This window comes from Loxodonta africana, chromosome 7, assembly GCF_030014295.1.
Source record: "Loxodonta africana isolate mLoxAfr1 chromosome 7, mLoxAfr1.hap2, whole genome shotgun sequence".
Classification (NCBI taxonomy): Eukaryota; Metazoa; Chordata; class Mammalia; order Proboscidea; family Elephantidae; genus Loxodonta; species Loxodonta africana.
In genome coordinates this window covers 12,033,653-12,061,601 of record NC_087348.1, presented here as the reverse complement: position 1 = coordinate 12,061,601, position 27,949 = coordinate 12,033,653, and the positions used below count along the sequence as shown (strand labels likewise).

Genomic DNA, 27,949 nt, shown 5'->3' with positions numbered 1-27,949 from the left:
CGCCGATTGGTTGTGCTCATGGAGGGCGGGGCCCGGACACGGAGAGAGGGAATTAGTGTGGAGAACCGGGTGAGTGGGAGCCGCCGCCGTGTCGTAACCCCCTTCGCAGCACCGGAGCCCTCAGGTGAGCAGCCTCTACCCCGGCCCAGGGGCTCCCCGTTTGCCACGGGGTGCGCACTCATCAGCCTTTGAGCCCGCTCCGCCTGGGGCCCGCCCACTTCACCCACCACGTGACCCAGGTTCGGTGGCTCCTGACCCTCTTCCTGCCCCCTTCCCCGCCACCTCTAGGTCTGGGATGAGCAAGGCCCGTTGAGGTCAGCTCCCACGCCCCCTCGCTAGTGTGGCTAGTGGCCGAACCTGCGGAGGGCGGGAGGCTTGGTCACAGCCTGCACTTTGTGGGGTCGTAATTTAATGTGGGCAGGAAGGAGGCCTGGTGGCCCAGTGGTTAAGCATAACCTGCTAACCAAAGGGTTGGCCGCTCGGACCCCTCAGCCGCTCTGTTGGAGAAAGATGTGGCAGCCTGCTTTGTGAAGATAAACCCAAACCAAAAAACCAAACGCGTTGCTGTCAAGTCGATTCTAACTTATAGCAACCCTGTAGGACGGAATAGAACTGCCCCATAGGGTTTCCAAGGAACGCCTGGTGGATTTGAACTGCCGACCGTTTGGTTAGCAGCCATAGCTCTTAACCACTACACCACCAGGGTTTCCTCGTCAAGATTACAGCCTTGGAAACCCTATGGGGCAGTTTTACTCTGTCTTGTAGAGTCGTAATGAGTCGGAATCAACTGGAGGGCAGTGGGTTTGGTTTTAATGTGAGTATGTAACTTCCTCTGCAGCTTTAGCGGGGACAGGACTTAATGCTCCCATTTTACAGATGGGGGAACTGAAGCTTAACAAGTATCCATTGGCGGTTTAGGGTCACCAAGTGATGGGTCTCCAGCACCAAGACGGCAGATCGGCACCCTGTTCCCCACACCGCCAACCACTCCTGTTATAGTGTAGTGTGATGATTAGGAACAAGGGTTTGAGCCCTTGCTCTCCACTTACTCAGCGCGCACCAGATGGTCTTGGAGGAGTCATTTAATCTTTCTGAGCTTTGATTTCCTTGGTTGTGAAATGGATACTTAAAAAAAAAAAAAAGTCACCCATGGTGTCCATTCAAATACGATTCCGACTCATGGCAACCCTGTGTGTGTCAGAGTAGAACTGTGCGTCAGTGTTCCCAGTGGCTGATTTTTCAGTTGTAGATCACCAGACATTTTTTCCACGGTTTCTCTGGGTGGACTCAAACTACCTACCTCTCGGTTAGCAGCTGAGCACTTAACCATTGCGCTACCAGGGCTCCTATAGAAATGAACATAAAATCCTTTGCAATGAGTCCATTCCGATTCATAGCAGCCATATGGGAAAGAATAGAACTGCCCTATAGGGTTTCCGAGGCTATAATCTTCATGGACCCATGGACACAGCAGTCAAGAAATCAAATGATGTATTGCATTGGTCAAATCTGGTCCAAAAGCCCTCTACAAAGTGTTAAGATGCAAAGATGTCACTTTGAGGAGTAAGGTGTGCCTGACCCAAGTATGGTATTTTGAGTCTCCTCATATGATACAAAAGTTGAACAATGAATAAGGAAGATCAAAGAAGAATTGATGCATTTAAATTATGGTGTTGGTGAAGAATATTGAATATACCGTGGACTGCCAGAAGAATGAACAAATCTGTCTTGGAAGAAGTACAGCCAGAATGCTCCTTAGAAGCGAGGATGGTGAGATTTTGTCTCACATACTTTGGACATGTTATCAGGAGGGGCCAGGCTCTGGAGAAGAGCATAATGCTTGGTAAACTAGAAGGCCAGTGAAAAAGAGGAAGACCCTCAGTGAGATGGATTGACACAGAGGCTGCAGCAACAGGTTCCAACGTGGCAGTGATTGGGAGGATGACACAGGACCAGGCAGTGTTTTGTTCTGTTGTACATAGGGTTGCCCTGAGTCAGAACTGACTTGATGGCATCTAATGGCAACAAATCTTTACGGAAGCAGACTGCTACATCTTTCTCCTGTGGAATGGCTGGTGGGTTCGAACCGCCGACCTTTTGGTTAGCAGCTGTGTGCTTAACCACTCTGCCATCAGGGCTCCTTCCGAAATGGACATAGTACCCACAGAATACCTACCTCATGGTTAGGATCGAATGGGTAATCTATATAAAGCACTTAATGTTAGTGCCTGAGGCATAGTACAGGCTCAAAAAAAAAAACAAAAAACAGTTCTTTAGTCGTTCTTGTAGCAAGTGTTCGTTGAGGGTGTATCACGCACCGACCCTGTGCTAGATGCTGGGGATGCAAAGGTGAGCAAAGACATTGTCCTTGCCCGCATGCAGCTCACAGTCTAGTGAGGAGGCAGTTGTTAAAAGTTACGCCAAAACGGTCACGAAAGGAGAGACTGGAAGAAGGGAGCGGGCTGACTTATTAGGGGGAGAGTAAATGGGAGTATGTAGTGAGGTGTATATAAGCTTATATGTGACAGACTGAGTTGATTTGTAAACTTTCATTTAAAGCACAATAAAAATTATTTAAAAAAAAAAAAAGAGAAAAGTGAACAGAGAGACAAGGGGACCTCATACCACCGAGAAAGTAGCGCCAGGAGCAGAGCTTGTCCTTTGGACCTGAGGTTCCTGTGCTGAGATGCTCCCAGACCAACGGAAGACTGATGCATCACAGGGACCTTCCTTCAGAGTCAACAGAGAGAGCCGGCACCCTGAATTCGGACTTCTAGCCTATTGGACTACGAAAGAATAAACTTCTCTTTGTTAAAGCCAAAAAAAAAAAAAAAAAAGTTTTGCCAATTTATCATTACAAACTGGGATGACTGCTCTGAAGGCAAATGCAGCGACAGCGGGGGTCTGGGATGACTTCCTGAGAAAGTGACGTTTGAACTGACATCTGAAGGAGTGGGCGGGAGCTCACTAGACAAAGGAATTGGGGTGGAGGGCACAGAGGAGAGTGTTTCAGGCAGAGGAAGTAGAACGCACAATGGTTCTGTGGAAACTAAAGGAGGCTACTGGTGTGAATGCAGACACAAGAGGGAAAGTGGTGAGACATGTTGGAGGAGCAGTTGGCAGCCCCTGCAGGCCTTGGGAGCCATGGTAATGATTTCTTCTTTATTCCAAAAGGCCATGGGGACCAGTGGGAGGAATGCTGCTGAGAAGCCAAGCAGGGTGGCCATTGGATTGAGCAACCTGGAGGTCATTAGTGACCCCAGTGAGCACTGCCAGTGGAATAGTGGGCGTAGCACCCTGAATGGGTCACCTTGCTACCCATGGATCAACCTCCTAAAGTGTGGCACCCATTGTTGGAGTCAGTCATCAGCTGCTGTTTTGGGTGGGTTCTGACTCTGCCATATCCTGTGGACAGATGAGCAGGTCTGTGTTTTCAGGCCTGCAGGCAAACTGGGAAGACCAGACACATGGGCACAACGCCCAGCCACTGCAAGCCTGGGAGCCCCACGTGGCATAGGAGACAGGGAGACCTGAAAAGAGAGATGGGAGTTGTCTTGACAAAGGGGAGGAGGAGAGGACTTGGAGTAGGGTGGGAGACCAGCCTGAGGAGAGCAAGGCCAGAAGACAGCAGAGTGGTCTTACGGGGGGGAAGGGTAAGGTTGAGGAGCTGTGGGATTTGGGGTCAAATGCAGAATGCCGGGCCAGGGAGTTTGGACTTTGTTGTTTTTTTTTTTTTAAATAATTTTTATTGTGCTTTAAGTGAAAGTTTACAAATCAAGTCAGTCTGTCACATATAAGCTTATATATACCTTATTCCATACTCCCACTTACTCACCCCCTAATGAGTCAGCCCTTCCAGTCTCTCCTTTTGTGACAATTTTGCCAGTTTCTAACCCTCTCTACCCTCCTATCTCCCCTCCAGACAGGAGATGCCAACTGGACTTTGTTTTTATGAGCAATGGGGAAGTATGGAAGGTTTTTTAGCAGGGGACTGTCAGGATAAAAGTGTCTTCATCGAGACTTAGTTGACATTGTTTGTGGCATGGATCAGAAGGAAGAAGAGGGGAGATTTTGTTGATATCTAATGATGGTAACATCTTCCATTTGTGCACTGTTCTGGTCCCTGACTTTCCCATACATCATCTCATTTTATCCTCAGAGCAACCCTGTGAGTTGGGGGCTGAGGGGGCAGTAATTAGAGCCCCTGTTTTACAACTTAGGACACCAGGGCTCAAACTGGTGACGGACTTGGCCAGATGCACATAATAAGTGGTTGGGCAGGGCTGGGACCAGGATCTGCGCACTCTGAGCAAGGCACTTTCTCTAGCACCGCTGTCGCCTGTCTGCTGGCCAGTCGGCCTTCTGCTCTGAGCCTCAGTTTTCTCATTTGGGAGTTCTGGAGCAAGAGCAGCAAGACTGGGTTAGAGGGTCTTGAGTCATGCTCCTGGACTCCAAGGGGCGATTGGGGCAGCTTTTCACACTTTCCTTCTCCCTTCCCAGCTCCATCAGGGCCATGTCGGAGCGAGAAGAGCGGCGGTTTGTAGAGATCCCTCGGGAGTCAATCCGGCTCATGGCAGAGAGCACAGGCCTGGAGCTGAGTGACGAGGTGGCTGCCTTGCTTGCGGAGGATGTATGCTACCGCCTCAGAGAGGCCACACAGGTACATCTCCCCCAGCCCCCGAGACCCCCGACTACCATTGTTCTTTTCCATTACTAATCACTTCTCACACAATTTCTTCAAGTGTTTACTGGCACCTGCTCTGTGTTTGAAGGAGTACGTGGTGAGCAAGCCAGAGGCAATCCCTGTCCTTCACAGAGCTCTTCTAGCCGACTGGGCTTCCAACAAACAGTGCTGGCTGGGCATCTTCTCAGTGCTCCTCACAACAGCCCCGCTGGCAAGCAGGCCTACTCCCCCCACCAACCCCCTGTCCCCTAACTCTGGCTTCTGTTCCTCCCCTCCCAGAATAGCTCTCAATTCATGAAGCACACCAAACGGCGGAAGCTGACCGTTGAGGATTTCAACAGGGCCCTCAGATGGAGCAGTGTGGAGGTGAGTGGGGCTCGTGATGCAGCCAGACATGATGACCAGACACACACAACAAGGATGCTCACGGCAGTGGCAGGACAGGTGCCAGGTGCAAGGGTTGTGGGTTCAGAACAGCAGGTGAGGAGGCCACTGGGTTAAGAAGTTAGGGAAGGCTACTTGGAAGAGGTGGGACTTGAGCTGGGCCTTGAAGGGTGGCCAGGGTTAAACTAAGCAGCGAGGAGGAAGATAGGACGTTCTGGGTAAGCGAGGAATCTGAACAAAAGTGTGGGTGTTAGAATGTAGGTATGGCTATCCAGGGGCCGGGAGTTGAGAGAAGGTCATGTTTGGAAGAGAGTAGAGAGCTTTCAGAGCGGGGGAGTGTGAATGAGACACACCAGCAGCACGGGGTGGGGGTGGGGGGAACAGAACCCTGTGGATATGTTAGGAGGGACCATGTCCTACACCCAGACCCAATAAGCCTGAATGTGCCAGCCAGATTCCCAGTGACGGCCCTGAGCTGCCACCCCTGGGACCTCTGAACTTCCCTCAAATATGGGCCCCCTGCCCTGGCCAGAAGGGTACCATCCAGGTGCCTGTTCCCTGCCAAGATCCAGGCTGCCCTCCATCCTCTCTCCTCAGGCTGTTTGTGGTTACGGATCCCAGGAGGCCCTGCCCCTGCGCCCCGCCAGGGAGGGGGAGCTCTATTTCCCTGAAGACCGCGAGGTGAACCTGGTGGAGCTGGCCCTGGCCACCAACATCCCCAAAGGCTGTGCTGAGACAGCTGTGAGAGGTGGCTGCCTGGGCTGCAAGGGGTGGTGTAGGAGCTGGGTAGTCAGGGGTGGTAGTAGGTTGGCTTGTGCAGGGGGAGAACAAGGCTTGGAGGGGTAGGTGGTGCTACACGGGGCAAAATGCCAGGCTGAGCCATCTCTCTGCTCTGGTTTAGTTCATGTCTCCTACCTGGATGGCAAAGGGAACCTGGCGCCTCAGGGATCAGGTAAGAGGGAATGTGGGGAAGCCCCTCCTAGGAGGCGACAGTGGTGCCTCTAAGCTTCTGGGTCTGCACCTGGCAGGCATTTACTGACGCCTGCCCTGTACCGGAGGAGCCCTGGCGGCACAGTGGTTAAGCACTCTGCTGCTAACTGAAGGGTCAGTGGTTTGAATCCAACAGTCTCTCCACAAGAGAAAGATGTGGCAACAAGTAACGAGTTTTCCCTGTACCAAGTTCTGAGCAGGCCCTGTCCCTGTCTGGTGGGCTCATATTTGGAGATGGGAGCCCAGACCTGTAACCAATCACAATGCAGGGTGTTGGAGGCCAGGGCAGCAGTCTGGGCAGCAAGCTGGGGTTCCTGAGGGGAGCTATCTCACTTCCAGCATATGCTGAGCTGAGCTTCCCAGGGCATGGGGCTTGTGAACTTGGGGCTTGAGGACTGAGCAGGAACCTGCCTGGCCGAGGTGGGGTGGAGAACCTGCCTATGGAGGGCTGAGCGGGCTGCTCTAAGTAACCAGAGTCGAGAGTCCTGTCTGAATGGGCTCCTTGTGGGTGCATGTGCGGATGCTGAGGGCGGGGTGGGCGGAGCAGGCTGGGGAGGCAGAGTGGGGCCCGGCTGTCCTCCCCTGAGCACTTCTTGCCCACCCTCCTGCAGTGCCCAGTGCTGTGTCTTCGCTAACTGATGACCTTCTTAAATACTATCAGCAAGTGACTCGGGCTGTGCTGGGGGATGACCCGCAGCTGATGAAGGTGAGCAGGTGGCTAGGGTTGGGGCACAGACTCCAACTTTCACATCCCATGAATTCTTTATTTTTTCACTGTACTTTAGATGAAGGTTTACAGAACAAACTAGCTTCTCATTAAACAGTACACATATTGTTTTATGATATTGGTTAACAACCTCATAACATGTTAACACTTGCCCTTCTCAACTTTGGGTTCCCTATTACTAGCTTTCCTGTCCCCTCCTGCCTTCTAGTCCCTGCACTTGGGCTGGTGTGCCCGTTTAGTCTCGTTTTCTTTTATGGGCCTGTCCAATCTTTGGCTGAAGGACGAATCTCAGGAGTGACTTCAGTACTGAGCTAAAAGGGTGTTCGGGGGCCATACTCTTGGGGTTTCTCCAGTCTCTGTCAGGCCACTAAGCCTATTAAAAAAAAAAAAAAAAAAAAGCCTATACGTCCCACAAATTCTTTTTTTCCACTTTATTTCTACTTTTTTTTAATTTTAATTTTTATTGTGCTTTAAGTGAAAGCTTACAAATTGAGTCAGTCTCTCGTACAAAAATTTATATACACCTGGCTGTATACTCCTAATTGCTCTCCCCCTAATGAGACAGCCTGCTTCTTCCCTCCACTCTCTCTTTTTGTGTCCATTCCACCAGCTTCTGACCCCCTCTGCCCTCTTATTTCCCCTCCAGATAGGAGATGCCAACATAGTCTCAAATGAATCCCATGAATTCTTGAAGATGCTTATTTCCTGTCTTCTCTAGACGGACTGACTGATGTGGGGGGAAGCTGCTCTCAGGTGGGCGTGGTGCTCTGAGGTACCCTCCTGCCAGTCCCGACTCCCCTTCATGTTCCAGCAGGAACCTTTGTTCCTTGGGGAGTGGGTCGCTCAGCAGGGCCATTCGCGGGGCTCAGGTGATCAGGCCCCCCGCCTCCGCCACCTTTGGTCTGGAGCCCGCTCTCTGGGGTTTCTATTGCTCTGGGGCCAAGTGGAGTGTACATTGCAGCCTCTTTGCCTGGACTCTGGAGGGAGAGAAGAGGAAGTAGAGCAGGCCAGGGAGCTGGCACCTTGCCCTGGCATACTCCCACACACCTGCTCACTGGCTCTTAGTCCCTGGGCCTCAGACCAGCCCCTGCTGCTTTAGCTTCTGGCCCCTGGGGCTCCAGCAGGGCCTGCTGGGCGGTTGCCTTGGTCAGTGCAGTGCCCTTTTGCCCAAAGTCACATGAGGGCTCGTTTGGTGGTTTGTCTGATCATGTGGCCTCTCTCTGGTTGAGGGTTTTATATCCTCCACATCTTCATGTGTTTGGCTGCTGCCGTCATTTCCCTTGCAAAAGTATGAATATTACTACTGTACATTCCAGTCTTTGAAATTTGGCTTCTGTTCCCCAGACACAGTGTGGGAACAGGAGGCTGGATGTGGGACCAGGTCAGGACCTGGGAGCTGAGCCCTTCTTCAGTAGCCTGTGGTCTGCTTTCATGGCTGCTAGGCTTGGAATCTTTATCAAGAGGAGTTTGGAGAGCACAGATGGTAGAGATTCAGACCTGAGATGGTTTTACTCATTTACTTATTCTAATATGTTTTTTTCTGCTTATAAAAGTAACACTAAAAACCAAACCAAACCCAATGCCATTGAGTTGATTCCAACTCATAGTGACGCTATAGGACAGAGTAGAACTGCCCCTATAGGGTTTCCAAGGAGTGGCTAGTGGATTTGAATTGCTGACCTTTTAGTTGGCAGCTGAGCTCTTAACCAATGTGCCACCAGGACTCCGGAAAGTAACACTAGTATGGGGTGCTTATAGAAGTTGTTGTTAGCTCCCATTGATTCAGCCTGACTCATGGCAACCCCATGTGTTACAGAGCAGAACTGCTCCATAGGGTTTTCTTGGCTGTAATCTTTATGGAAGCAGATCACCAGGCCTTTCTTCCATGGCACTGTTGGGTGGGTTCCAAACACCAACCCCTAGTTTAACAGCGGATTGCAAACTGCTAGCATCGGGCTTCTTTATTATAGAAGTATATACTGTGTATTATAAAAGTATACGAAGTGGAAAGTGAAAGTCTCCTATAGAACCACCCACCCATATTTTTTTTTTCTATTTATAAACTATAATTAGTATAAACCAAAGTGGTATCATATTAAACGTCTGGTTTTACAACTCGTTTTTCTCAGTTAAAAATATACTGGACATTTAGGTCATATTCAGTGTTTTATTATTATAGACAGCGATACGTGTGTGACTTTCTGTAGTATAAATTTACACAATTGCTGGATCAAAGAGTATGAACATTTAAAATTTGAATACATTTAAGTGCTCAGCTGTGCTCCCCCAAAATGTCAGTTTCTGCCTGGGGCTGGTGGTCTCAGTGCAGTCCGGCCCTTCCCTTACAGATTGCTCTCCAGGACCTGCAGACGAACTCCAAGATCGCAGCACTTCTGCCCTATTTTGTTTATGTGGTCAGTGGGGTAAGTGACCAGGCTGGAGCAGGGGAGACAGTTTTGTGGGGCAGAAATAGCCCAGCAGTATGCAGGGCCCATGGCAGGTGCTGTTGGAATGGCTCCCGTCTGCCCCCTCGTGTCCCCTAAGCAACTGTCTTTTACCAACAGGTGAAATCCGTAAGCCATGACCTGGAGCAGCTGCACCGGCTGCTGCAGGTGGCACGGAGCCTGGTTCGGAATCCACACCTCTGCCTGGGACCCTACGTCCGCTCCCTGGTGGGCAGTGTCCTCTACTGCGTCCTAGAACCACTGGCTGCCTCCATCAACCCCCTGAATGACCACTGGACTCTGCGGGATGGGGCCGCCCTCCTACTCAGCCACATCTTCTGGTAGCACTGGGCCTAGAGCTGAATGAGGGATGGGCTTGCTACAGTGCCGAATGGGGGGGGGTGAGGAGATGGGGTGAAGCCTCTGGCTTTGAGGCTGTATGTTGAGAGGACAGGGAACCTTTTAGTCTCCTCCTATAACACTTCCCAGCTGCTGTGCCATGGCACACTGGGATCCTACAATTATTACAAATATGCCACGGTATTGGCCCCGTAGCCCTCAGCCCCCAGGCTAGTCACCCCTGGCTGTAGGCAGCCTTGTCCTCTTGGCCCATCGTGCCCCACAAATGCTGTTTTCTCAGCGTGCTGTGATCTGAGCCTAGTTGGGCAGTGCCATGCCTTGTTCTCTTTCCTGACTGCATGCTGCTCCCACAGGACTCACGGGGACCTCGTAAGTGGCCTCTACCAGCAGATCCTGCTCTCCCTGCAGAAGGTCCTGGCAGACCCTGTGCGACCTCTCTGCTCTCACTATGGGGCAGTGGTAGGGCTGCATGCCCTGGGCTGGAAGGTGAGGAGCCCAGCCTTTCTCACAGACAGAGACATAAGGACTCTGTTTTGTAGTTAGAAAAGTAATTTGTGTGTCATTTTGTTTTTTTTTTTTAAGAAAAAAAAACACTCATTATTTATGTGTCTTTTATTACAAAAATGCTATGTGCTTGCTGCCGTCATTTACTGAGATCTTGCCTTAGCTCAGGCCCAGTGATAGCCTGGCTTTCTGTCTGCCTTTTCTGGCAGGTATTTCTATACCCTCCCGTTTTGTGAATTTCCTCACCATTCTATTTTATTGTGTACAAGGAAATGTCCCCTCAATTCCTCTTTTACTGTTTTAAACATGTATAGAGGTTGAATTTTGTCAAGTACCTTTTTAACATCTAGAGGTGAGCAAATGATTGTATGCCTTGGTTCCTGTTAATACGACAGATTGTATTAATGGGTTTTTCTACTGAACTGTTTTTGCGTAGCTGGAATACATTCTACTTGCTCCTGTTTAATATTTTGATTGGAATTTCACTATTAGATCAGTTTTGGAGAGAATTGATGCCATTATAGTTGTCTTCTTGATCACAAATATGTCATCTCTCTCCGTTTTTTTAGGTCTTCACAGTCTTTCAGGCTGCTTTCATAACTTCCCTTGAAAAGAAACTGCATGCACGTGATTAAATTTATTCCTAGATCCTTGTTACTCTTTGGTGCAGTTGTAATGGTGCCTTCGCAATATGGTGTTTGTTTTTTTTTATATAGAAATGCAGTTGACTTTGGTGTATTGATCTTATATCCAGCAACTTTACTCTCATTTTTAATCATTTATATGTAGATTATTTTGGGTTTTTAATATAGATGATCATATCACATGCAAATAATGATGACTTTATTTTCTTTTCAAATCCTAATGCCTTTCTTTTTACCTTACTGTTAGGGCCAGTAATGTCTGTTTGCATATGATGATAATGGACATCCTTGTCTTGTTTCCAATTTTAAAAGAAATGCTTATGACCTTTCCCATTTGGATCTTGTTTACTTTTTGTGTTTATAGATACCCTTTCGCAGATTAAGAAAATTACTTTATAGTCTTAATTATCAGATAGTTTTTCTGCATCTTCTGAAATGATCCTAAGGTTTTTCTGCTTTTATCGGATAATATGATTAATTACATATATGTAGAGAGATTTTCACATGGTAAGCCTCTTTACATTTCTGGGATAAAACTCAACTTGGTTTATTGGTATATTCTTAAAAAAAGGAGTGGGGTTTTTATTGGGGTACATTTTTTATATACTCTCGGACTTTCTAAAATTTTTTAAAAGTGTTTATCTGTTCAGGAGTAAAATCAATCATTAGTTTTCTCTCATGTACTGTCCTTGCCTGGTTTTTGCATCAGGGTTATACTGACCTCCTAGAATAGGGTAGGGGCTGTTTTTGTTTTACATTGATATTTGTGTAAGACTGAGCTGCCTTTTTTCCTTAAATGTCTATAGACCTTTGTAATTTTGGCATGTTTTCTTTGTGGCTAGACTTTTTACTGTTTCAATATCTTTAATGGTTATGGGATTATTTAAGCTTATTTTTTTCTTGAGTCAGCAGTAATATTTTTCTAGGAATTTATCAATTCTGTCAATTTTTAAATGACCTCCTCTGTAAAGTCTTGATTGCTTCCCCCCAAGTTAATCACAGGATTTCAAGTTGTCTAATCAGAATCTAGGTCTAGATGGGTTCAGCTGAGCCCCAGTTTACATCTAAGTGGAGACACTACCCGCTTACTGGTTGCACAGGGTGGCGGTCTGCAAACTGTAAACTGTGTCAGCAGTGGGCATTAGTTACGCCCTCTCAGCTCTTGGCCTGTACATCAGTGACAGTGAGGTCATGTTATTGTGTCTTAGTGCCTCCTTTATTTCCAGTGCTTAGCAAAGACCTGGACATTAAAAAAAAAAAGTTGCTATGGAGTCAATTTTGACTCCATGTGTTGCAGAGTAGAACTGTGCTCCATAGGGCTTGCAGTGGCTGATTTCTTGAAAATAGATCACCAGGCCTTTCTTCCACGGAACCTCTGGGTGGGTTTGAACCACCAGCTTTCAGTTAATAGACAGCACATAACGGTTGTGCCACCCAGGGACTCTCCTTGGACACAGTACCTTCCAAATAAATAAATACTGGTTGAGTATTCCAAGTAGCCATGGAGAATGGAGTCAGGGAATTTAGCACTGAACCTGGTCCAGGATCAGAGAGAAAAAAGTAAGTCTTTCCTAGGAAAGGATATCTGAGAGGCGATAAGCAACACGGAGGTGCTTACTGCATCCCTTTTTTCCCTTCCAGGCAGTAGAACGAGTCCTGTACCCACACCTGTCCACTTACTGGACAAACCTGCAGGCTGTGCTGGATGATTATTCAGTGTCTAATGCCCAAGTCAAAGCAGATGGACACAAAGTCTATGGCGCCATTCTGGTGAGTGCCGGCCCCTTCCAGTACCCCTTTCCTGCATGAGCTCAGCAGCTCAGCTAGCTTACTTTGGAATCCTTGGTGGACCCACGTTCCTCCTAGTTCTTGCCTATCCTTGTCCCTCCCACTGTTCCTGCAGGTGGCCGTCGAGCGACTGCTGAAGATGAAGGCCCAGGCTGCAGAGTCCCGTAGGGGCGGCCCAGGGGTCAGGGGGTGCCGGCGTCCCGACGACCTGCCCTGGGACAGCCTCCTCCTACAGGAGTCCCCCTCCGGGGGCAGTACCGAGCCAGGCTTTGGGTCTGGCCTCCTGCTGCCGCCAGGGAGCGTGGGGCCGGAGGATCCTTCCCCTTCGGTGACCCTGGCGGACATCTACCGGGAGCTCTACGCCTTCTTTGGTGACAGCCTGGCCACCCGCTTCGGTACAGGCCAGCCTGCGCCCACGGCCCCGCGGCCGCCAGGGGACAAGAAGGAGCCGGCGGCCGCCACGGACTCGGTGCGGAAGATGCCGCAGCTGACCGCCAGCGCCATGGTCAGCCCGCAGGGCGACGACAGCCCCCGGGGCGCAGGCGGCGGCCCCCCGTCGGCCTCCACGACCACCGCCGCCGAGAGCCGGCCGCTGCCGCGCGTGCACCGGGCGCGGGGGGCGCCTCGGCAGCAGGGCCCGGGCGCCGGCACCCGTGACGTCTTCCAGAGGAGCCGCTTCGCCCCGCGCGGCGCCCCGCACTTCCGCTTCATCATCGCCGGGCGGCAGGCGGGGCGGCGCTGCCGCGGGCGCCAGTTCCAGACGGCCTTCCCCGCGCCGCACGGGCCCAGCCCGGCCTCCCGCTACGTGCAGAAGCTGCCCATGATCGGCCGCACCGGCCGCCCGGCCCGCCGCTGGGCGCTCTCGGACTACTCGCTCTACCTGCCGCTCTGATGCGCGCCCGGAAGTGACGTCTGCGCGCTCGTGCCGCGCCGGATGAGGCGGGGCTTGGGCGGTTGAGTGGCGAGGGCACCATGGCGCTGCCCTGGCCGCAGCGTGTCGAGCTCGCGCTCTTCGCTGCCGCCTTCCTAAGCGGGGCCGTGGCGGCCGCGGCGCTGACCCGGACCCAGGTGCGGCTGCGGGGCGGGGACAACCTTGGGGTCGGGACGGACAGGTGGGGGGCGGCCGCCCCGGAGACGGAGTCTCCTGCGGCCTTGTGGTGGTCTTTCGGGCCGGCCGCGCCCGGCGCGCTGCTTCTCGGCTGTTTACCGCGGAGCCGCGGCGACGCTAATCGAGCTCCGCAGCCCTGCCAGGCCAGGTCATCCTCCGAAGTCGTTTCCTCGTAGAAAGAACCGAGTCCTCAGGAGCGTCTTAGAGCTCCAGGCATAGCTTTTCCCTGGTTCTGGACTAGAAGTCGGCCCAGCCCTTGCGTACGTTCGTTAAATCAGAAACCGCTTGTGCTGAGCTGTGGCGAGAAACGTGCCTAGTGTAGTGGAGGTGAACACACTGTCACATGATGGCAACAATGTGTTAAATGACGAAACAGTGATGTAAAAAAGACTCCTCAGGCAATTTTGTTAATAAACATGTTGTTATGTATGGGCTCATTTAATCTCTGTGAAGTAGACAGTCTAGTGTCTATTTTACAGATTAGAGAACATCTGAGACAGTAATTACTTGTTGAAGGCTCCACAAGGTCTGGGTTTACTCTAGGATTTCTGCAGAGGGGAGACCAGAACTTGCGAGGTTTCTCTGAAGCTGTTTTCTATGACCACTGCCCACCTCCTGATCCTTCTGGCCACTGCAGGTTTGATTCCCCAGCAGGCCCTCTCTACACCCGCCTGACCCAGAAGCAAAAACGGACACTGCACAGATAATTTCCTAAGATGGCCTTGGCCTAGGTTATCCCTACCACCTGCCATAAAGCCTGCATCCAGAGGTACTGACCTGAAATCCAGGTCTCAGCATTTTTTCTCCACAGGGCTCCTTCAGTGGCCACTGCCCCCTGTATGGTGTGGTGGCCCTGAATGGCTCCTCACTGGCCTTATCCCATCCTTCGGCCCCATCCCTGTGCTACTTTGTGGCTGGGGCCTCTGGCCTCCTTGCCCTCTACTGCCTCTTGCTTCTGCTCTTCTGGGTCTACAGCAGCTGCATCGAAGACTCCTACAGGTGACTGCCCCACTCTGAGGGTCAAGGGTTAAGATGGAAAGAGTCTCGTCTCACTTACAAGGCTCTCTCTCTCCCCCCTCAGAGGCCCAATAGGGCTCCGCATTGCGCTGGCCATTTCATCCATAGCCATCTTCCTGGTACTAGTGACCGCCTGTATCCTTCGATTTGGCACCCGATCTCTCTGCGACTCCGTCATCTCCTTGAACATTACATCTAGGTAATAGCGGGAGGGAGGCCTGATTGGTGCTAACTACCTTCCCTCTGCAGAGGGGTTCCTATAACCTCCCTTTTCATCCACCTTCAGCTACTTTCATTGCCAAGGACAGGTGGGCTTGGGGCTTATTAACCACCCCCCTCCTCATCAACTGTGTCTTTCATCTCACAGCTGCCCAGAAGCCCAGAAAATTTCATGGACACCCCCTGGAACCGCCATGCAGTTTTACTTCAACCTACATAATGCTGAAGTGAGGCCCTGGGATACAAAAGTCCTAGAAATATTGAAGAATACACGGGGAAACAGTCATATAACTGTCTCTAACCAAAATATACTGGGAGTGTGGCTCACCAGAGAGCGGCTGAGGGGAGCTGCGAGAATGTCAGCCTAATACAGCAGAGAATAGCAGCATGGGGTGGGAAGAGCTGGATTTGAGATGTTTCACTCTTCACACTCCTGCTCTTGTCTCCCACAGACCTCTTCGTGGGTGAGTCTGATATTGTGGTGTGTGGTCTTGGTGGTCCAGGTTGTGCAGTGGAAGTTGGAAGCCGCCCCATACCGGCCTCTGGAGAAGGGGGACCCTGAGTGGAGCTCTGAGACAGATGCCCTCTTTGGGCCTCCCCTTCCCCATTCCTGAGGAGTAACCAGACAGTGCTTCCTGCAGCCAGACTCCGTGCTCAAGTGCCTGCCATCCTCCTGCCCCCTTGCAGCCCCACTCTTGCTGAGGGCCTGTGTTCCCTCCACAAGGGAAACATGACACAGCCACCTCTTGCTCTGTGGCTGTTTTTGTACCAAAATATTATATGACTTTGTGCCTCCATCTTGGTACTGAGTTTTGGGTGTTAGAGCACTGTAGGCAGGTGGGTGGGAGGAAGGCGTGAAGGCTCAACAGACATGGATGAAAACTCAGAGATGCTATCAGCCTCTCTGGGAGAGCCTGGGACAACCACAGCTTTATTCTCTGCTTATGACTCTCACACCCCCTTGCGTGACCCTGGTTGTCACTCTCTCCTTAAGGTTCCGTTTATCCCCCTCTGGGAGGGGTGACCCAAGGTTTCCCGTTTACAAGCTCCTGTAGGCACCCACAGTATTGTCAAAGAGTTGCACATTGGGGAAGTGTCCAGCTTTGTCCAAGAGGAAGTAGAAGCGCCGGCCTTTGACCTTCAGGGGCAACATGGCGGGGACTTCACTCCGGTGAGCCATGCAGGAGACTTGGCTCAGGGGAACAGTGAAATGGGCCCCCAAGCCAAAGGGGGCATGAGTAGTGAGGGTCACCTGCTGCCCTCCAGCCCGCAGCATCACTGAACGCACAGAGCGGAGTGAGAAGAGAAGACCAGCACCAAGCACCAGGATCCCTGCAGGAAGAGCCAAGACTCTGGTGGGAGTTTTCACTGGAGGGTGAGGCCCCGCCCTTCCAGTGCCCCCCTGAAGAAACATAATCGTAACGAGAGGAACCTTTACTGAGCTCCTCTTGTACCCCAGAACCTTGTGTCAGTCATCCTAACAACCCTAACGCGGGCCACCCTCCTTTTAAAGGTAACGTGCTCCAGGCGCCAGGCTGCGGAAGGGGCAGCCGCAGCCTAAGGTGTGTAGGTGGTCCTTCGGTGGCGTGGGTGCTCCGCGCTCCTCTCCTGGCCTGACAGGGAGGGTCCTGCCCAGCCTCCCACGTCCCCGGGCCGGGAAGCCAGCCCCGCCTTACCGATGGCGCCGCAGCCGACGGCCAGGCCGTAGCGCCAGAGCGCGGAGCGCAGGTCGGAGCGGCGGGGCTCCGGGGCCTCCGCGGCCGGAGGGCGGAACACGGCGGCCGCGGCCAGGGAGGTCCAGAAGACGCCCTGGCCGGCGCAGAACAGCCCGAGGACTACGAAGAAGCGGCCCCGCTCGTGCTGGAACAGCAGCACGTCCCGGGCCGGGGCGGCGTCATGCAGGGCCCGGCGCGCGAGCGGGAGCCGCAGAGCCGCCCGCAGCCGCCAGGACGCCATCGCCGGCCGGGCCCGCCCCTTCCGGGGCGGGACTTCCTGCGGCGTCCGCCCCGACGCCGGCCACTCACGGGGAGCCGGAGCGCAGCGCCCCGCCCCCGCCGGGAGGACGGGGACAGCAAGCCAGCACCGGACACGGACACAACGTCACTCTTTATCTTAAAAAGTACGGAGGATTCTGGGGTTAAGTACACAAAGCACCTAGGTCCTTCGGGTAGTTTAGTGTCAGTTCTACAAAGTAAGCTTTGGCTTCCTGGCACCACTGAGGCTCAATCTCCCGGAAGTCTTCCGGAAGGCAGGAGAAGGGAGGGATCCAGCAGCCATCCCTCCTTGGTCACAGTCACAAGGTGGCCTCAGGCCGGGGAGGAGGAGACAACGAAGAAGAAGCGACGATATCCGAGGGCTATTTACAGGGGGGCTTCTAGGGAACCGGAGGAATCACTTCATGAATGCCACCTCCGGGATCTTGCCCTCAGCCTGGGGAGAAATGAAAGGTCAGCAGACAGGAAGCCTGTCCCAGCCCCTCGGCTTGCTTGGCCTTCTTTAAGACCCAGAGGTCTCCGTCTTTTTGCCACTGTTATTTCCAAAGGTTACCTTGAGTTGTGTGAAGACCTGTGCAGATCTGGTGTAGTCCCAGTCGTTGTCCTGAAGGCACCTGAAGTGGAGGAAGAGCCAAAATACAGTCACTCTAACCTCTTAAGTGCTATTTCAAAATCCACTTTGTAGAAACACTCTCCCCTTTGCCAACAATTACATTTGAATAAATTTGTTTTGGAAGAAGTACAGCCAGAATGCTTCTTAGAAGTGAGAATGGCGAGACTTCATCTCACGTACTTTGGATGTTATCAGGAGGGACCAGTCCCTGGAGGGACCAGTCCCTGGAGAACATAGTGCTTGGTAAAGTAGAGGGTCAGTGAAAATGAAGACCATCCTCAATGAGATCGATTGACACGGTAGTTGCCAACAAATGGGCTCAAACAAAGCAACAACTGTGAGGATGGAGCATGACTGGGCAGTGTTTCGTTCTGTTGCACGTGAGATTGCTGAGTCACACTGACTTGATAGAATCTAACAACAATATGTATTCTTACACATTCTTGTACTATTTATAAAAACAAGAAAGTTGTAAAAATACAAATATCAATGGTCCATCAAATTCAAAGAAATATTAAATCGCTGTCAAGAACAAGGTAGTTTTTATACTGCTAGGAAAAAAATGTTTACGGCCTAGGTAAAAAAAAGCAAGTTGCAGAAAAGTATGTAAAAAGGGACTTGGTTTTGTTCATGAAATTTGTTACACGCATTTATGTGCAAGCCAGTTTTTATGGGCCACCTTTTTTTAAGCAACAAAAATGTTTTGGCTTTTAAAATTTCAGGCTCTTATTATTCACTACCAGCCCTACCTCAGTTTACCCCGATGCCTACACATGCCCAGCACTCACTTCTGGGACCACTCGAGGTTCATGCCAGATTGGGTAGAGAATGCCTGCAACATTTCCTGTTGCTCCGGGGAAAGGGTGGGCACTGGGCTGGAGGAAGGTGTGGGGGCAGGCATGGCGAAAGCTCTCTGGATCTCTTCCGGGCTGGCATTCCGCACAAACAGCTCGTCGTTTACGATGCACAGCCTTGGGGACAGAAAAAGCACCTCATAGAGTTGGACAGACCACCTCATCCTCTCATCGTTCCCATTCCCACTGACTCTCAAAACTCAGGTTCCTTCAGTACCTACAAGGCCCCCTTCCCTCCTAGCTGTTACCATTTATCATTTACCCCCACCGACAGACTGGGTTTGGAAGGATTATCTTCTACAACCCAGGGACAGTTCTTAGCCGTCATTTCGTAATAAGCTTTAGCACTCAACACTGTTACACCAATTTTCAGATTAGAAAACTTCACCATAGCTGGAGGTGGTGAGGCCAGGATGAAAACTCAAGACAGTCCGACTCCGAGAGAGCTATGGCTCCTCCTAAACCCCATGTTAGCTACCTCCTCTGATTACCCCCTGCCTTTCTGAAATTCTGAAAATATCCCTGAGGACTAATTCCACCCCTAATTGCCACCCCACATGGTAAGCAGAACACTTACCCTGAATTGCTGGCAGGAACAGCAATGAACGTCCGGGTGAAGGCTCGCAAAGAATCCCGAGACTTTCCATCCACTGCAATGGTAGCAAAGGCAGTGACCCCTTAGAGTCGTTCATGCTTTATTTACAAACATCTTCTCGAGTCACGGTCTTATTTCATACAAAGGACCAAAATGGACCAGACAGGGACGATTATGTACTGGGGAGCAGGGGTGGGGTGATGTGCCAGAGGTCAGGGAGGACAACCACAGTAACAACTATTACCACTGACAGGGCCCCTGTGTGCCAGGCCCTGCGTCAAGTACTTCCTAAGTTACACCTCACTGACTCCCCCAGCACCACTGTGAGATGGCTCTTACTAAGCCCCTGTAAAGACTCTGAGGTGCAAAAGAAATGCAACTTGCCAACACACACAACCAGGGCTGGGATGGAAACTCATTCCCACCTGACTCCAAAGACCCATCTTGTCCTCCTAATCCTCAGGCATTTGTCACATCCCAAACAGGAGAGACAGGCAGAGAGGATAGGCCAAACCAAGACGGTTGACAGGCAGAATGAGGGGAGGTCAGGGAAGAAACAGCAACTGGGAAGCTGAGAGTGCTTAAGGAAGTCTAGCTGGGTGAAGGCCCTCTACAAATTCGGGAAGGAATCAAAGAATCCTTACCTTCCTTGAAGACCCCACTGACGGAAAAACACAGCAACGTGCTCTGCAGAAGAAGTACCATCAATTACAACTTAGGCTTTCCAGCCACAGCCTCAGCCCCTCCACCCCACTTCTTAGCCCTCTCAGCCCCCAATTCTGGGGCTTCTGTCAGGGAAGAAACAGGTGCTTACAGTCTGGGCGCTTATGTCTACCACGAAGGAATTGATGTCATGCTGAGTTCTGGGCAACTCATTGAGGAAGGCAACAACGTTGAGGCGTGTGTGCTTTAGCAGGCGGAACCGCAGGCCTGTGGACCAAGATCAGGAGGCTGAGCTCCACTACCGAGGCCACACCCCTCTGCCCACCCTGCTTGGTTCACATCACACACTTACTAGGGTCTTTAAGTTTCTTCACATTCCTGCTATCCTTGAAGTACTCAGCCAAGTTGCTTCTGGGGGAAAAAGAGGAAAGTAGGCAGTGGTCAGAGCAGTGTGGTTGCTAGCAGGTGCTGGTCTGGATCTGCTGGGAAGCCCTGCAGTTCTGGGCAGGCTCTGGGCTAGGATGCTCACCGGTTAGGATTCTGGGGGGTGAAAGGAATGCTCAGGGAGCAGCAAGCCCCATCGTGGTAGGCATCTAAGAGTCCCTGCCGGTCTCCAGAGTCATAAATTCCATAGTATCTGTGGGGAAAGCAAAAGGACAAGCCTGAGCTCCGCAGTCTGGAGCCACAACCCATTGCCACTGAGTCAATTCTGACTCATAGCGACCCTACAGGGCTGGACAGAGTAGAACTGCCCCATAGGGTTTCCAAAGCTGTAAATCTTTACGGAAGTGGACTGCCACATCTTTCTCCCATGGAGCGGCTGGGGGGTTCAAACTCCCGACCCTTTCACTTAACCACTCTGCTACCAGAGCTCCTTTGAAGTCACAGGGAGACCCAGAAGCTCTCAAGAATGTGCTTGGGCTAGCCCAGCTCTCCCCAGCCTCAGGGCCCTGGATACTTACTGCTGCAGGAAATGCAGGACCAGACTCTTCAGATTCTCCGTTCCAAAATAGCTTCCCTGGAACCAAACAGGTATTAGGAGCATGTAACCAACACTATCCCCACCACAAGTCAGAACTCTGTCCTGGCTTCTCACCTTGCAGGGAGGTAGCATCGTGGGGGCTTCAACATCAAAAGCAATTGGCGGGGGTAACTCATGGCCGTCCTGGGAAGTGAAAATTGACAGCGTAAACCAGAGACAAAAGGCTGGACGAGTAGATGGAAGAGCTAACCGTGGCAGGTCAGAGGTCAACTATAGAAGAGGCAGGGGAAATGCACAGGCAGGACCAATCAGAGTCTTCATCCTAGGGTCCAGAATCACTGATATATGCAGCTTTTGCGTATGGGCATTTTTCTGGGAAGGACTACCACCTTTGTCAGGTGTTCAAAGGGTCCACATTCCCAAAGTAACGGTCACACAAAAAAGCACGTCAGATGAGACCTTGGATGTGGCAGATGCCGTGCTCGTTAGAAGGAAATTAAAGCAGTTATGGACTCACCAGGCGTAATAACTTGGGGAATCTTTCGCGAATGGCGCTGTCAAGAACGGGACAGAAGTGAGTGATGCTTCAGAGCCACCGTGCCTCCTGGGCTGCTCTAGGAGCAAATATACCAACACCCGAGGGACAGCCCATCCCACCCTGTCCACCCTCCACGCCTCCCTAGCCTCTGAGCTCAGGGGGAAATGGCCCTTGAGCTCCTACCCCACCCTGCCCGGGGCACCCAAAAATGGACTGCCTTGAAGGCTGACTCTCTCTCTCTCTCTCTTTCTGCCTGACCCCGAGTGCCACAGTAGCAGCACCCGCAGCCCAGGCTTTAAGCCCAGGCCCTCCTTCCCCTCCCTGCCCCCTTACCTTCCACCTACTCACCTGTGCAGCCCCGGGAGGAGGGAATGGGGTGGGAGCCCAGGGGCTCCGCTGCCTCACCAGGTGTCCATCAGTTCTGCCAGGTCTGGCCTTGGCCAAAACCAGGACACACCACAGGGATGGCACAAGATGTTGGGGCAGGGAGAGGAGCAAGGCAGGGCTCAGGAAGAGGGGAGCCAAAAGAAGAGAAAGAGGAAAACAGAAAGAGAAGAAAAGCAAGATGGGGCAGGGGCAAGCGAGAGATGGGGAAATAGAGGGAAGCAGAGAGAAAAGGGAAAGAAAAAGCAAAGAGAAAGGGAAAGAACTACAAGGCAAGGAAGCATTTAGAAAAAAGGGAAAAAACAGGGCAAAGGCACCCTGCCACAGCCCTTTCCTTCAGCTGCCCCTTTCCCCATGCTCCAAGGTAGAAACAGGAAACAAATCTTTGCTGTGGCAGGTGGGCAGCTGCTGTTGGCCAGGTCTCTGTCTGCTACCTGGGTCCCGCTCTGAGCTGGGCGCGGGAAACAAAGCAGCCATGGGGGCAGGAGACCTCCCTCAGAAGGGCTTGAGCCCCTGCAAAGTTGGGGGGGGTAAGGGTCTGTGCCCCACCTCTGTCGGCCCCCAAGTTCTCTCCTGATGGCCCCTCTGCGACTGTGCCTGTCTTAGGTTGTTCCTTCCCTGAGGAATCTTACCCGTCTCTGGCTAACCAGCCATCCTCCGGGGCCAATCAGGGTGATATGAGGTGTGATGTGAGGGAGGGGCTGTGCCCCCCGCGAGCGTCAGTTCTGTCTCCTTGGTAGCCTATGCCCCCGTGGCCTCCACGCCCAGCAGCTGGCTTGGGATTCCCCCGCCTACTGGCGGGGCCCCGGCTTTGGTCACAGGTCTTGGGGAACCCAGGTTTCTTCTCCAGGGAGGGCCAGCTCACAGCATTTGGCAAGAGACAGAATGCATGGCACCAGCCCCCAGGAGGCCTCAACCTCAGCATGGCCAGGAAAGCCCAGGCAACAGCCTTGGGTATGCAGACAGGAGAAGGGGGGTCCCTCTTGGCACAAAGGCAAGAGGGGCCATCATAGGAGGGAAGGCCCATTTCAGCAGAAAGTCCCAGTAGGGAGGGCTTTCTGAGCCCAGGGATACCAGGCTCTTGGCCACAAGGCAACCCAATATATGGGGCAGGTACAAGACACCCCCCTGGTCATGCCAGGAAAGGGAGATGCCATCATCTTGGAACAGGGTAGGGAAATTCTAGAAAAGGCTGTGTGCAGGAAGGAAGAAGAAAGGCTGTAGAACCAGGCAAATGGGTAGGCAGGTGAGAAGGAAGGAAAGGAGACCTGGGGGCAAAGCTGGGAGACACGGGCAGGGAGGAGTATGTGATCCTCCCAATGGACAGGTGGTTCCAGCTCAGGGCTGCACATCTCCTGCAGACGGGCACTGGTCAGGGTGCATTAACTCAGCCTCCCAGGGGGTGAAGGTCCCCAGGAGGGGAGACAGAGGCTGCAACTGACCTGATGTAGGTGGACTGGTCTCGGAAGGTGTCGCACAAGGGGTTTCCATCGAGCCACAGCTCTTCTAGCTTCAACGCTTTTACCTTGTCCAACTCCCGCTCGGACTTCAACTGCAGACAGATGGAAGGAAAGAGAGGTGAAGAGACCGGTAAAGAGAGCCAGCAGATCCCTACACCCCAAGTCCCTATGCTCATCTCTAAGACCCATCCCTTGCATCCCATCATCACCAGGCAAACCCTCTCCACCCTCCTCCCACCTCATTAAAAACACAAGCAGACTCTCAATTTTCACCTCATTTCCAGAGAGGTTTAGGATCTTTAGGTTGGGTGCTTTCTGCACTATGCTAGACAGATCATCCAGCCGGTATAGCTTGTTGTTGCTCAAGTTCAAAGACAATAGCTGTGAGGAGAGAAGAGTTTAAAGGAAGTGCTGCCGGTGTCAGGACTGAGACAAATCTGTCCCCCAGCCCCATCCTACTTCTTCAAGCCAAATACTGGGCCAAAGGCCTCACGCCTTACCTCAGGGATGTTCTCTTCAATGATTCGCAGGGACGCCGCCATACAGCTTCTACGATTCAGGACAACGTCAATGTTCTGGGCGACCAAATCTTCGGGAAGCAGAAAGGAAGGAAACATCACTCTGAAAGGGCTTGTCCAGGCCAGCATCAGCACCAGACATTCTCCCTGGGAAATCCCGTCTGCCTTCACCTAGCTGACAATTAGTGCTATCAACTATACCTGGGTCGGTACGGAGGCCCTTGAGGTCCAGTGCTTGCTGGGAGCCATCATATCTTTTGCTCATGATCAGCTAGAGAGAAAGAGAAAAGGTTCAGCTGTGACTGGGGATGTGTGTGGGGATGGGGTGGAAACACATTGCTCGAGCCTGCCTCACCTTTAGCTGCTCTACTTGTTCTGGCTTCAGCTCGTTCTGCACCGTTTGGGGTGGAGCTGAGGGGTTGATGATGATTGATATCTGCAGGGAAGAAACAAAGGGCAGGGTAAACCCCAGGAAGTCCAAGCCCCAGTGCTAAGACCCAGTCCCTGCCCTGTGCACCAGTCCCCATATCCCGCCAAGCCAGGGCCCTCTACACATACCCTTCGGTTCTCCCGATCCAAAATCTTATAGTTGACAGCCTTCAGTGCAGAGGCGGTGCTGGCATCTTCAACAAAAAATTGGGCCCGTGTGTTCTCATAGTGAAACTGTAAGAAGCAGAAATAGCAGCATTAGACTTAGAGCCCAGACCCCTTCTGCCCTCCAAGGTGCCCCACCAGCCTGAGACTGAGGCCTTATTTCACCTCGACAGGAGTGAAGGGAACACTGCACTTGCTCTGAATCAAGCTCAGCAGCCAGGCCTTGTCGTATTTTCTGCCATAAGGAATCTAAAAAGGAAAAAGAAAAAAAAGAGGACAACAATACATAACTAAGGTAGAAGAGCAAACCCAACCTAGTGGCTTTTTCAGGCCTTCTGCCAAGCTTTTAAAAGATTTTCTAAGAAGAGGACTAGACATATGCTCATTATTTAAGTTAGATGTGAACCCCTTAACTTGCTTCCTGTCCACTTAAACTTTTTTTGCAAAAGAATAAAAACTTTTGGTTCTAAAAGCTCCAAGATTATCGTTTACACCTTGCCTGCCCCTCTGAGAACTCCAGGGATTCTAATTGAGACAGCCAGGAGTTTCTCTATCTCCCAAGCACAGTTACCATGTTTCCCTGTAGATGGTACCCCCATCCTGCCTGTTCCCTTCTACAGACCAACTTTTTGGTGTTCTACGATACTGATCCTTAGGCAAAACAGACAGATGCCTAGTTGTAAGATAAAGAGCCGAAAAGACTGACTTTATGAAATAAACAGGAAACGCTTTCACTGTGAGCCCAGCCCCCGTCTCCCCTACACCACCTACTTCTTTTCCAAGGTACTCACTGTAATCTTGAACCAGTTCTTCGAGGTCCCATCCTGGCTGGTGCCAGCCGCCCCCCTTTCTGGAGGAGCTCTGTCTCTCCGCACAGTGACGTGGATACGGCCTCGATCGTGCCAATTATCACCGCGACGGTTGGGTCGGGCAGCATAAGGGTTGCTGTGAGGAAAAAAATGTCCATAAGTGCTAGAAAATTCTTCTCAAAGGCCTCCACACTGTTATCATGGCTAGAGCTGAGGGTGTTCAACCATTAAGCCGATTCTGGCATTTCTCATCCTTCAAAATGGGAAAGAGAAGGGGCATGGACAGTAAGAGAGCTGCAGAATCTGATGGGTCACTAAATTTCAGCCAGACCAACTGGTCACTTACTATCGTACTCGGGGACCATCCTGGGCATCAACCATCGCCACATCGCCATCATCTTCCCCAAGGCGAGAAGACCGAGTACCAGAACCGCCTCTTCCAGAGCGACGGTTCCCCTCACCATAGTTCCACCGGAAAGGACCCCGGCCTTTCCTTCTTCGAGGTAAACTAACACGGTCATCGTGCTCTGGAATCGGAAACAGGAACACAAATTAGTTAGAAACACATCAGTAGTCCAGATACCCTGGTGTGGCAATCACAGTATTTGTCACCCTGTACTACTAGACGAGATACATATAACAGAGGCCACCTCCACACAAACCCCTCTGCCTGTCTAAAGAGCCCTCTCTGAGAGATGGCATCTTCAAGGAAAAATTCTTGGCAAACTGTGTTTAAAAACCAAACTCGTTGCTGCAGAGTCTATTCCAAGTCCTAGCGACCCTATAAGGACAGAACAGAAGTGTCCAATAGAGATTCCAAGGCTGTAAATCTTTACAGCAGCAGACTGCCACATCTTTCTCCCGTGGAGCAGCTGATGGGTTCGAACCGCAAAACTTCTGGTTAGCTGCTGAGTGTTTTAACCACTGCACCACCAGGGAAAACTGTAGGGCTTTCGAAAATGACAGCAGAATTTGGTACTACAGAAAGGAGAAGCAGGCTGTGGAAATGTGGGTAATCCAAAAGTATAAGTGGACACAAATCAGACCCCCAAAGTCATCTAAAGTTCCTGCTTTCTCTCAGCCTCCCAGGTCTACTCAATGTAACCTGATTTCTCTCACACCTCCTAACCTAACCAATCACAATGATGACATCAGTTTTTGGTAAATCGTACTTTTTACCAAATGTCAACCCCAAATATGACCAATTTTAGGGCCACCTTAAAAAATCTCCCTGCTCTCAAACTGCCACTCTGAAGTTTTGTGAATGAGTCCTCCATTTCCTTTGCCTGAAATGCCTTTAGCTGTGGGGACAGCTCCTAGACTCAGGCTCGAGTGGCGGCTCCAGCCTAGGACAGATGCTCAACAAAGGAGCCTGGAATGAGCTCCAGGGACATGATTCTCTGAATCCAGATGTGTAGGAATAGCTTTTAAGAAATGGTCCATGACTCCCCAAGAAGGTCTACCTAACGCCTGGTATCCTCCAACCAAGAAGATCTGCCTAATGCCTAGTATCCTCCGACCAGTGAACCCCAACAAGTTGACCCAGGGAAGGAAGAAAAAAAAAAGAATAACAACAGCAGCTCACATTCACTGCACGTTTTCTCCAGTCTAAACACTATGCTCCAGGAACTTGACTTGAACCATCTCATTTAAGCGCACACACACACACACACCTTAGGAGTTAGATAGTATTATTACCTTATTACAGATAACGGAAGACAAGGCCTGAGTTTAATTAACTCACTCAAGCTTGGTGCAGCCAAATCAGGATTCAAACCTCGGCTGTCATGCACTCCTAACCACTGTTGGTTGTTAGGTGCCCTCAAGTCAGTTCCGACGCAGCAACCCTAGGTACCACAGAACAAAACACTGCCTGATCCTGCGCCATCCTCACAATCATGGCTACGTTTGAGCCACTGTGTCAATCCACCTTGTTGAGGGTCTCCTCTTTCTGACTGATCCTCTACCAAGCATGATCTCCTTCTCCAGGGACTGATCCCTCCTGATAATGTGACTGAAGTACATGAGATGAACTCTCGCCATTCTTGCTTCTAACGAGCGTTCTGGCTGTACTTCTTCCAAAACAGACTTGTTCGTTCTTCTGGCAGTCCGTGGTATATTCGATACTCTTTGCGAACACCATAATTCAAAGGCCTCGCTTCTTCTTTCATCTTCCTTATTCTTTGCCCAGCTTTCGCATACACATAAGACGTTTGAAAATACCACGACTTGGGTCAGGCGCACCTTAGTCTTCACAGCGACATCTTTGCTTTTTAACACTTTAAGATGGTCTTTGGCACAGATCTGCCCGATGCAATACGTCGTTTTTGATTCATGAACACTACGCTGGACTAAACCCAGGAGATCAGAATATCGAGGTGGTGTATAGGTGGTCTACGACATTAAGCTCAAACGGCAGGAAGAGGTACGATACCGACTACACGCGGTAGAAAACTGGGCACCAGGGCAGCCCAGATACAGAGTCACATTAAAGGAAGAGTCGGGCCGCCAAACTGAACTGACAGGCATCAACCACCCACAGTTCAAAGGAATCCTGTCACCCCACCCTGAGCCACCCGCTTCGAGCCGCAGGTCCTCACGCCAGGATTCCCGAGTCAACAACCCCGGCGCCCACCTCGAGTGCGGCTGGGGCCTCCCGAGGCCGCCTCGCCCCCGGCCCGCCCGCCCCGCGCCCTTCCCCACGGACGCCGGGCCCCTCGCGGCCTCACGCCCCGGCGCTGAGGCCTAGGCCGGCGCCGCCCACCCCGGCCCCGGATCGCCCCGCTCCGCCGCCCGAGGACCAGCACTCACCGCTGTACGACTTCCCCTCGTCGGCCATGGCGCTGCGACAAGCAGGGACGCTCAGGCGCGGGCCACCAAACGTCCGAACGCCCAGGCACCCAGGCCGAAACACCTCTACGCCCGGCACCGCCGCATTTGCCCGGAGGAGCACGTCGCGCGCCGCCGACGTCCCCAGTTGGTGGGCGGGGCCGCCGGGACTAGCGCAGCGCACTGCGCGTGCGCAAACGGCAGGACGCGGCTGGGGGCGGGGCCGGCTCCGAGGGCTGCGCTTTCG

General features: G+C 51.8%; 4 protein-coding genes across 5 annotated transcripts; 2 read left to right on the top strand and 2 right to left on the bottom strand.

Annotated features, from left to right (window-relative positions):
* On the top strand, positions 1 to 13,484 carry TAF6L (TATA-box binding protein associated factor 6 like). Of its 2 annotated transcripts, XM_010599105.3 has the most exons (11): positions 1 to 124; positions 4,501 to 4,660; positions 4,964 to 5,050; positions 5,666 to 5,816; positions 5,970 to 6,020; positions 6,670 to 6,764; positions 9,134 to 9,208; positions 9,350 to 9,570; positions 9,943 to 10,075; positions 12,379 to 12,507; positions 12,641 to 13,483. In XM_010599105.3, the coding sequence occupies exons 2-11, from the start codon at positions 4,514 to 4,516 to the stop codon at positions 13,415 to 13,417; spliced, it is 1,866 nt and encodes a 621-aa protein (XP_010597407.2). In that variant the 5' UTR covers positions 1 to 124; positions 4,501 to 4,513; the 3' UTR covers positions 13,418 to 13,483. The 2 variants fall into 2 exon arrangements, with proteins under 2 accessions (XP_010597407.2, XP_064143977.1); XM_064287907.1 differs by lacking the exon at positions 1 to 124 and having other exon boundaries at positions 4,502 to 4,660; positions 12,641 to 13,484.
* TMEM179B (transmembrane protein 179B) lies at positions 13,474 to 15,666 on the top strand. The gene is made up of 5 exons (XM_064287912.1): positions 13,474 to 13,593; positions 14,445 to 14,632; positions 14,715 to 14,849; positions 15,018 to 15,096; positions 15,322 to 15,666. Exons 1-5 carry the CDS (start codon positions 13,498 to 13,500, stop codon positions 15,481 to 15,483), a joined length of 660 nt encoding a protein of 219 aa, XP_064143982.1. The 5' UTR covers positions 13,474 to 13,497; the 3' UTR covers positions 15,484 to 15,666.
* Positions 15,667 to 15,759: 93 nt separating this feature from the next.
* On the bottom strand, positions 15,760 to 16,840 carry TMEM223 (transmembrane protein 223). Its single transcript, XM_003419465.3, has 2 exons — positions 16,546 to 16,840; positions 15,760 to 16,201 (listed from the first exon to the last, which is right to left on the bottom strand). Exons 1-2 carry the CDS (start codon positions 16,823 to 16,825, stop codon positions 15,909 to 15,911), a joined length of 573 nt encoding a protein of 190 aa, XP_003419513.1. The 5' UTR covers positions 16,826 to 16,840; the 3' UTR covers positions 15,760 to 15,908.
* Positions 16,841 to 16,964: 124 nt separating this feature from the next.
* Positions 16,965 to 27,826, bottom strand: NXF1 (nuclear RNA export factor 1). Its single transcript, XM_003419640.4, has 21 exons — positions 27,685 to 27,826; positions 25,220 to 25,400; positions 24,856 to 25,009; positions 24,230 to 24,313; positions 24,029 to 24,133; positions 23,826 to 23,906; positions 23,672 to 23,741; positions 23,453 to 23,541; positions 23,226 to 23,333; positions 22,935 to 23,044; positions 21,088 to 21,124; positions 20,685 to 20,753; positions 20,551 to 20,606; positions 20,118 to 20,225; positions 19,941 to 19,999; positions 19,740 to 19,855; positions 19,570 to 19,612; positions 18,908 to 18,980; positions 18,265 to 18,447; positions 17,417 to 17,477; positions 16,965 to 17,299 (listed from the first exon to the last, which is right to left on the bottom strand). Exons 1-21 carry the CDS (start codon positions 27,710 to 27,712, stop codon positions 17,261 to 17,263), a joined length of 1,854 nt encoding a protein of 617 aa, XP_003419688.1. The 5' UTR covers positions 27,713 to 27,826; the 3' UTR covers positions 16,965 to 17,260.
* Positions 27,827 to 27,949: the final 123 nt, after the last annotated feature.

Excerpts from the sequence above, each read along its gene's own strand:
- TAF6L (XM_064287907.1), top strand. The coding sequence starts at position 4,514 with ATGTCGGAGCGAGAAGAGCGGCGGTTTGTAGAGATCCCTCGGGAGTCA. Across the intron at positions 5,051-5,665 it reads TCAGATGGAGCAGTGTGGAG|GCTGTTTGTGGTTACGGATC; the intron begins GTGAGTGGGGCT and ends CTCTCTCCTCAG. Across the intron at positions 9,209-9,349 it reads TTGTTTATGTGGTCAGTGGG|GTGAAATCCGTAAGCCATGA; the intron begins GTAAGTGACCAG and ends TTTTACCAACAG.
- TMEM179B (XM_064287912.1), top strand. The coding sequence starts at position 13,498 with ATGGCGCTGCCCTGGCCGCAGCGTGTCGAGCTCGCGCTCTTCGCTGCC. Across the intron at positions 13,594-14,444 it reads CGGCGCTGACCCGGACCCAG|GGCTCCTTCAGTGGCCACTG; the intron begins GTGCGGCTGCGG and ends TTTTCTCCACAG. Across the intron at positions 14,850-15,017 it reads TCCTTGAACATTACATCTAG|CTGCCCAGAAGCCCAGAAAA; the intron begins GTAATAGCGGGA and ends TTCATCTCACAG.
- TMEM223 (XM_003419465.3), bottom strand. The coding sequence starts at position 16,825 with ATGGCGTCCTGGCGGCTGCGGGCGGCTCTGCGGCTCCCGCTCGCGCGC. Across the intron at positions 16,202-16,545 it reads CGTCGGCTGCGGCGCCATCG|GGATCCTGGTGCTTGGTGCT; the intron begins GTAAGGCGGGGC and ends CTCTTCCTGCAG.
- NXF1 (XM_003419640.4), bottom strand. The coding sequence starts at position 27,712 with ATGGCCGACGAGGGGAAGTCGTACAGCG. Across the intron at positions 20,607-20,684 it reads CGATGCTACCTCCCTGCAAG|GGAAGCTATTTTGGAACGGA; the intron begins GTGAGAAGCCAG and ends GTTTGGTTCCAG. Across the intron at positions 20,226-20,550 it reads GTCCTGCATTTCCTGCAGCA|ATACTATGGAATTTATGACT; the intron begins GTAAGTATCCAG and ends CTTTCCCCACAG.